The sequence below is a fragment of the Miscanthus floridulus genome, unplaced genomic scaffold (genome assembly GCF_019320115.1).
Source record: "Miscanthus floridulus cultivar M001 unplaced genomic scaffold, ASM1932011v1 os_2213_2_3, whole genome shotgun sequence".
NCBI lineage: Eukaryota > Viridiplantae > Streptophyta > Magnoliopsida > Poales > Poaceae > Miscanthus > Miscanthus floridulus.
The window spans coordinates 19,530-27,832 of record NW_027098158.1 but is presented as its reverse complement, the minus strand read 5'-3'; the positions used below and the strand labels follow the sequence as shown (position 1 = coordinate 27,832).

The 8,303-nt window shown below is 45.3% G+C and overlaps 1 protein-coding gene across 1 annotated transcript; it reads right to left on the bottom strand.

The window, feature by feature from the left end:
* Window positions 1-237: 237 nt before the first annotated feature.
* LOC136534702 (boron transporter 4-like) lies at window positions 238-8,002 on the bottom strand. Its single transcript, XM_066527084.1, has 14 exons — window positions 7,798-8,002; window positions 5,101-5,207; window positions 4,900-4,982; window positions 4,624-4,816; window positions 4,405-4,543; window positions 4,167-4,332; window positions 2,930-3,096; window positions 2,631-2,804; window positions 2,298-2,393; window positions 2,102-2,218; window positions 1,599-1,921; window positions 1,205-1,472; window positions 981-1,109; window positions 238-618 (listed from the first exon to the last, which is right to left on the bottom strand). The coding sequence occupies exons 2-14, from the start codon at window positions 5,202-5,204 to the stop codon at window positions 574-576; spliced, it is 2,004 nt and encodes a 667-aa protein (XP_066383181.1). The 5' UTR covers window positions 5,205-5,207; window positions 7,798-8,002; the 3' UTR covers window positions 238-573.
* Window positions 8,003-8,303: the final 301 nt, after the last annotated feature.

Sequence of the window (8,303 nt, the reverse complement as noted above, 5' to 3'; positions counted from 1 at the left end):
TGCTCCTCTCTCTTGTTTTTAAATGTGAGTATCACCGTTGCTGCCGCGGCGCCGTGCGTTGCTCCGGGCTGGTGACCCGCTGGCTCGGTGACATGATCATACTTCACTCACAGAATCAACACCTCAGTGTTAAACGGCAGTACCGGTAGGCGCAAAAGGTTAATTACTTGCTCTCCAACGGAAATTCGGATTGCCATATGAGCAGCTTTACTGACGCGATTGCAGTCAAAGAGAGCAAGCTAAATGTAAACTCGACAAATATGAGACTCTACATTGATAGTCATGTACTGAAGGACTTGATTAGTACAGTCTGTGGAACTAATGATAATGATATTATTCTACTTCGTTCCCGTTCGGCCATTCCCCTTCCATATCCAAGACTTGTATTGCATCTGCTCTCCCTTCCAATCACTCCTACGTAGTTTACGCTAAGTACCTGCTCTTACAAATTAGTACACCTTTCCCACAGATGCGTTTGGGTCAAAAACCCAAGTACAACACTAGTAGCAGCAGCAGCAGCAGCACATTACATAGCAACAGTATTCACATCAACGGACTGCAGCTTGAGGATCATCACTCTACAGAAAAAACACTTGGCTGAACCGCATTTGGGGCAACCTGCAGGGTGGAGCTGAAGCTGTTAAACGCAAAATCGACGGTATAGAGAGTACAGAAACCCCCTCTCTCTCCAAGAAAAGAAAGATAAAGGTGTGAAATGTGCTTAACTCGAAGTGGCCTGTGAAAATCTTCCTATGTTAGGCACAAAGCAGCCACTGACATGCATGGTGCGTACTTGACTACTTGTTCTCCCAAAGAAAAGAAAAGAAAGCAAAAAATTCAACCCGTTGGCTCCTATTTGAAGCCAGCAAAAAAAAAAAAAAAAAAAAAAAAATGTCAGAGAGTCAATCGATGAGCCATCACTACATCACATCTAATCCCTTGTAAACTTATTGCAGTACCATATGCGTGCTCATTGTTACCTGAATTGGTCTTTCTTCACGCAGGCTTGAAGTTCTGTGCTTTAGCTCTCCCCGATTGGTTGTGAGTTCATCCAATATCTCTGCATCAGGACGGCTAGGACAGCTTCCTACCTCAGATACTTCATCTTCCTGTGCAGGGAACAACCAAATTTCTATTAACAAATGGGTCAAGCATACAAAACACAGAAAAATGGATTCCAAGTGAAGGCAAGATGAATGTATACCAGATTGTGTTCAAGGGGGACCCCAGCAAGTTCTTCATACTCAGCTGCATCGAGTTCCCTCAAGACGATGGGATCAAAAAATTTTGGGAGGAGATACTGCCTGATGATAATCATAAGGAAGAAAGGCACTGGGAACAGGATCCCGGCTATCGGTATCCATGTTATGCCGAAGCATATTAGGAGGTAAACCAACTGAAAGATCGTGAAGATGGTTATTGTTTTGGGAACCACTGACTCCACAAAAGATGCATGGGGACCTTCAAGAACCCTGAAAATGTTACAGACACGGTGTAATTGATGATTAATCGCAAAGGAGGAACAAGGCTATATGCATTATTCCCATGTTAGTCCAATTGTTCAATTGAAGTGAATTGATGCAGAACAGAGATATTACTTGTAGCGTCGGCCTTCTGCAATGAACAAAAGCTGTATCCTCTCCCAGAACTGATTCCCTGGTAGACTGTCAATGGCCATGTATGCAAAATAGCCCCAGAGAACTGATGTTGGTATCATCCTGATGACTGGCATAGCTCCAACACAACCACCAACCAATATGGATTGTAGCAGATTACTCAATCTCTGTTCATTTACTCGAACAGGCAAGTGGGCTTCTATATGTTTCCGAGGGTCAAACTCTCTTGTCAATTTCCCTTCTTCATCGAATTCTTGCAGAACAGCATCCTTAAAGTTCTTCAACTCCTTGTCAACAGAATCAGTCTGCAAGACCACATGTTGAGCATTAGCGTTATTTCAGCATTTAGGTAGTATTTAGGTACTGGACGAAAATTAAGGAGAATTCATATGTAATTGGTAAAGGCAAATTGCTGTAAGTTTCAAAAGCTTTGTTATTGTTGACATGTATAAATAAGTCAAGTAACAAAGAATCAAAAGACTCGCGTTCTGTTCGCTATCCATTTCAATGAAAACTTCTTCCATCTTGCCATATATTTCCAAACTGGTAGCACTTCTTCCTAAGCTCTCCTTGGCAGTATCAACCATCTTTTTGCTTAGCAACTGAATTTAAGAGATGGAAATGTATGAGGAAAGCTTATTACATTAGCAAACCACATAAATCAGTTTGAATTTCACCAACCTGCCTCTTAAGGACAGCAAGACTTCTTGTGTGCATGGGAGACTGAGGAAGGACTCCATTAGATGGAGGGATGCCAAGCAAACCACAGAGCAGGACCTGACATTTTTATAGCATGAGAAAAGGAACTAAACAGCCATAAGATCTGAACTAAAAATGTGGACCAAGGGCCTGCATCATTTCTATACTATATATTGGGGAAAAAAATAGATTGTCATACTTAGTCTAACGAATGTGATCGAGAATTTGAGATACCAAGAAACTGAGGTTAAATTTACAACCAAATGGAAAATCTAAATAAACAATTTGTATGATAGAGACTTATATGCCACATACCATGATTCCAAGGACCAAAATGTCATAGTGGTAGGAAGAAGGCTTCTTCAAATTATACTCCTTTTGCTGTGCCAACTGTGAAGCTACGCTATGATCAAAGAAGTAAAGTCCTGCAACCATCAAAGCAGGCAGAATGGCTGCAAGTATATACGCTGGAGGGACGGAAAACAAATCCTGACAGTAAACAGAAGAGAAAGCATTCAGAATCATATGCAGCCATGCAGGAAATCTCTATGAAAGTTTGCGCTTCTACAACCAATAATATTGCATCTCAGAATAATAAGCAAGCGACTTATTACCCTTGCTATGGTCCAGTGTCCCTGTGAACCTGACTCCCAGGGAAGTGGAGAGAAAAGCCTCCTGGGGACTCCTGAAGGCACCTTGCCTGGAAGTGTATACGACAATGCTGTCCACACAATCACCATTAGCGGGACGCCGTAATCAGCTATAAAGCTTCTAAGCCACCCTGTAAATGGCAAATCAAAGTATAGTCAGGTGCACGGATAGCGCCAGATAAGAAATAAACTATCTACAAAACATTTAGTAATCAGCTATAAAGCTTCTAAGCCAGCCTGTAAATGGCAAATCAAAGTGTATGGTCAGGTGCACAGATACCACTAAATAAGAAATAAACTATCTACGAAACATTTAATGGCTTATTTAGCATAAATACTTTTTCTCAGATTTAAAGGGCTCAGACCAAAATGTATTAGAAAATTAAAAAAACGAGATCCAACCTAGGAGTTACTAGGCGGCTTTTTATTAAGAGAAAATAGTTAATGGGCACCCAAAGTCAAGCTAAAAGAGGATTTGAACCTCGACAGTAGAGTGCACGGCCGCACCTGCCACCCAACAAATTGAGCTAGGCTCACTTCCATAGAAAAATTAGAATTGTCCATACAAATAAACAGGAAATAAAACTGGAGTTCAAGACTGATAAGAAAACATAAAGCTCTCAACACAATTCCCATCTGATGTGGGCCAGCCCAAACCAGGATAAGCCCAAACACAAATAAAGTCGAGCATGGTCTACAGGTCTAGTCCAAAACCAGGTCGATCGGCAATCCAGTTCAAATGAGAAATGTTTATTCCCTCCGTCCACTTTACACCTAATTTATTTTGAAAAAAGGCCTTTCATTTGCAAATAATTAGTTGTTTGCATGTGTCCGTAGAAAGGTTGTACCCATCGATTTAGATTTGGAAGTGTTTTAATATAATATTGTGATAACATACCATAAGAGAAACTAAAGATAAAAAAACTACTTTTGAAAAATTATTCATATACCAAAAACAGAACGTACAATAAAGGGCTGAGGAACTATTGTGTTAGTAGGATTTAGGGCTTCAGGGTTGAGCTGTCTCTCTCTTCTATATCAATGAAAAAGCATGAGCTCGTGCCCTTTAGTTAAAAAAAGGTTGGACTGTCTCTGGAGTCTGGATCAATTGAATGGCTTTATGATATTCCTCATCAAGCTACACTCAGCTTTAGGTATAACATTACAGATGTAAAATAAAAGAGTAGAAAGAGTGACCAACCTATGCCATATAGCCATGACCTTGCCCGCCTGGTCCTCAATGCAGTATACAGCAAGCCAATTGAAAATATGACACCGAGTAGGCCATTGACATACAGCCACTGGAATTGGTATATTGGCGAACTGCTGTCAGCATCTTCGGGCACACTAAATTCCCTTATCATCCCCTGCATTAGACAACCCGTTTTAAATATTTCTGCCATGTAAGAAATAAATCGGATTTACTAGTACCATAGTACCTTGATAGCTTCTTGCAAGAACAGAACAGTGATTAACATGCCAAAAAGTTCTCCTGCAACCCTTGTAAATCTGCTAATAACATTGGAAGCATTGAACATTGCCAAAAGAAACAACATGATGGCAGTCCAGATGCAGACCCTACGGACAGAGAGGAAATATCAAGTCCAGTTTATCTGAAAGCTAACGCAGGTTCAAATGCATTCTATTTCAGTCATTACCATCCAGCCCACGCCAAATATAGCTTCTCACCCAGAGCTTGCTGATTCTTGGCAAAGTTGTAGAGATAAGTGTACATGATAATAGTCGGTTCGGCAACTCCAACAATCAATAAAGGCTGCCCTCCAAGAATTGAATGTATGATGCCACATATCGCAGTCGATGCCAATGTTTCAACTGTTGTGAGTATACCATCTGCAACAAAAAGTATATTGTTTTGTTACTGCTTTTGTGATATACAGGCCTAACTAGCATAGTAGCACAAGGCAAGGCCTTACTTGTTGCCGTGCTCAGTTGTGCTCCGAAGGCAATGACAGGAAGAGCAGAGGCAAAGAAGATATACATGGTAGGTGCCAATATCCTGATGATCCATTTGCCAGTAATACAAATAAGCTATGCAATTAACAGTAATAGTGAACAGACGAGACATGCATAATTACTAATAATGACCCAGCACAAATACGTTACACAAAACTGACCTAAAGCCAGAGTGGAGTCCTGCAACCCAATCATGCTTGTACCAAGTGGCCCTTCCTTTGATATCAGTGACAACTCCCTTGAAGGGATGCCTTAGTAGATCCATAACCTGAGAGAGGAATTAATAAAGTGGAGGCTTAAATAGAAAATAATGAAATGACGCTTAACATAGGGTCACCAGGCGGCTCGTCCACAAACAAAGCAGGCTCTTTTTTAGGGGAAGGGAAGATCAGAGCCAATCACTAGATAGATTAGAGAAAGTTCATGTACCAAAATGGCCTAGCTGTCCATGAAAAAATAAGTCAATTTGGGCAAACTTTGACATCAGAAGCCATTATATGTATGTAACGTGAGGTTCTGAATTTCTTCGTACAATAACTTTTTAAATAGGGAAAATTATGATCGTGCCCCTATCCAGTGCTCCAATTATGATTTTATCCCTGCTTTTTCAATTTTGTGATTTTACTCCTACTATTTTGAAATGAACGATTTGTTTGCCCCTACTTTGGATGTCCTTAGATGGACAGGGAATAAATGATTTAAAAAAACTTCTAAATCTAAAAAGCAAAGGCGAAATGACCACACTGCCCCTTATCCTTGTCTCTAGGATCTTCCTCGTCCGACCCAGGCTGCATAGGGCACATGCGCATCTGGCGCGGGGTCGCGAGTGCACAGCCGACCTCGGCGGCAGCTTCTGCACCAAAGGTAGGGCGCGCGGTGTGGCGGCGCCTCCCGGCCTCGGGGCTCCTGCGTAGTGCGGCTGCTGCTCCGGGGCGCAGGGGGCGACCGCGGCCTTTCGTCGTGTGCGCGCTGGGCGGCGGCCGTGCCCGGCAGCGGGTGTTGTCCGGGTCCGGCTCAGGGGCGCACGCCGCAGTCTCGGTCTTCCCGCACCATGAGTTCGCCCAGATCACCGATGACGACGACGAAGGGGACGGCGACGGGGATGAGGACGAGGACGACTCGGACTCCCCGCTCATGCACCCAGCACCGCTCGTTCCGGTTCACGCCCGCGTCCATCGCGTGTCAAAGCGGCGGTGGCGCTAGAGGGCCGTGTGTGCACCACGTTCGAGGCACTGGTTGGCTTCGTGTGGAGCGGGCGTTGGGATACGGCCGTCGCGGCGGAGCAAGCTGCTGTTCGCGGTGGATGGGCGGCCGCGGTTCCGCTCCCCACGGGGTACTTTGCCAACGCCCAACGCTATCGTGCTGACCAGCGCCGTGTGCCCCGCGGGGGAGCCGACGTCGTCTCTGGCTCTCTACCGCGCGCCGTGCAGTTGGTGAGCGGCGCCGCGGGGGCCGTGACGAACGCCTACATGCGGTCCGCGTTGGACTATTTCGAGACGAATCCGCATGCTTGCATGGATACGGCAGTGCTGCGTGTTATGGATTTGTGTTTCTTTTTCCAAAACTAGTTTGTGTTGAGTTGATGGCGCCTATGTTCGAGTGAACTCCTCGTGGTTAAAGATTATACAATATTGCTAATGTGCTGCCAAAATTTTGAATTTTTTTTCAATATTAAATCTGAATCGAAATAATTGCAAGTTGTGCCAAATATATTTGACCAAATGTAATCATTTTTGTCAACATTACAATATAAATGCCTAATTCCAAATCAGGGGTAAAATCACAAATATACATAACAAATGGGGGCAAAATCATATGGGCATTTCTGTCATTTTGTACAAATGTTAACACCATTAGGGGAGGATGACAGAATAGGGGCAAAGTAGTGCTTCGTTTTGAAAACGCAGGGATAAATTCATAAAGTAAAAAAAAAAAACAGGGACAAAATCACAATTTTGATACAAAATAGGGGTAAAAATGCAAAAGCCCCTTTTAAATAACCATTCTAACAATATAATTCAGCAGGTTATATCTAACTAGATGAGAACTTGTGCAAAATCCTCTGATGATGAACTAGATTAGAGCACTGAAAATTGTTCCAGCGGATAATTGCAGCTCACGGTCTGGTCCAAGAGGCCCCTCTTCCACGGGTGGGGCCCAGTCCTAACCCAGAGTTTAGGAACCAACGAACGCACGCATCAATTTTCCACGACGACTTGTAAGGAGAACAGCTCACCAGCTATAGTTACCACGTCCAAAACCGATCAAACAAAGGAGTAATAAAAGAGTTTTTAAAGAAAAAGACGCGATGCACGGGTAGCGCAGCTACGTGCGACGAATTTTCAGAGAACACAAGCAGTGGAAAAACAAGAGCACGAGATTCAGTTGCTGGAGCCATTTCCAACCCACATGTACAGAAACTGGAGTAACGAGGGTGAAGGAACATGCGCAACTTTTCTCCCCACCGTTAAGTTACGACAGCTCACGCACCACAGCACTGCGCCGAGACGATCGGAGACATCCAGGAAAATCTCAACAAATTCCCCCCAAAAATCTCCGGATGGCCGGAGAGAAACCACACACACCGCTTCGTTCTAAAAACACACAAATACACGCACGAGTCATGCATGGACGCATGCACACACACCGCCAAAAAAAAAGGAAAAAAAGAAGAAGGCGACGCCAGAATAGTCTGACGACACCATGAACAACTCCGAATCTGCAGACGTCCACGCGGCGACACAACACAAACTAATAATCCATCATCCATTCATCCGACGACGAGCTAACGCGCACATCGACCGAGCAATCGGACCGAAGCCACCCGATCGGGGACGGGGAGTAGATCGAAGCCGTACCAGTTACGGAGCGGCGGCGGAGGCGAGTTGGCGCGGCGGCGGAGGCGAGTTGACGCGGCGGCGCGCGTTTGGATCGGCAATGCCCGCGTCCTCCCTGTCCTCGGGGCGGCGTGGTGCAGTGGGCTTGCCGAGGCCGAGTGCCCCCGAATGCCGGTATTTATAAGCGAAGGCGTGAAATTGGAGTCATCGGAGTCGAGAAGGGAAGGCAGCGGCGCGGGGAGGGAGGGAGGACCGGAGGGGGACGCGCTCTCAATAAATCCCGCTGTCTCGTCTCGTCTCGTCTCGCTCACTGACGAGTGGGGCTGGGCCGCTGGGACGACTCTTGTCCGCCTTAGCTGGCTGACGAGTGGAGCCGCAAGTGACACTTGGAAGGGCCCCGCCGCTGGCGATCCGCGGGGGTCCACCCGGCACGTGGCATGGTGCCGTGGATGGAGGAGCGCGCCTGGCCCTGGCCCTGGCCCTGGCCCCGCACCGCATCCGGCAATTCGGCATCGCTGTTTTCCGTT

What these genes read in the sequence shown, in the direction of transcription:
- LOC136534702 (XM_066527084.1), bottom strand. Translation starts at nt 5,204, where the DNA reads ATGGATCTACTAAGGCATCCCTTCAAGGGAGTTGTCACTGATATCAAA. An exon ending in AAATGGATAGCGAACAGAAC is followed by an intron (nt 1,922 to 2,101) that starts GCGAGTCTTTTG and finishes GTGGTCTTGCAG; the next exon opens with ACTGATTCTGTTGACAAGGA. An exon ending in GCAGAAGGCCGACGCTACAA is followed by an intron (nt 1,473 to 1,598) that starts GTAATATCTCTG and finishes TAACATTTTCAG; the next exon opens with GGTTCTTGAAGGTCCCCATG.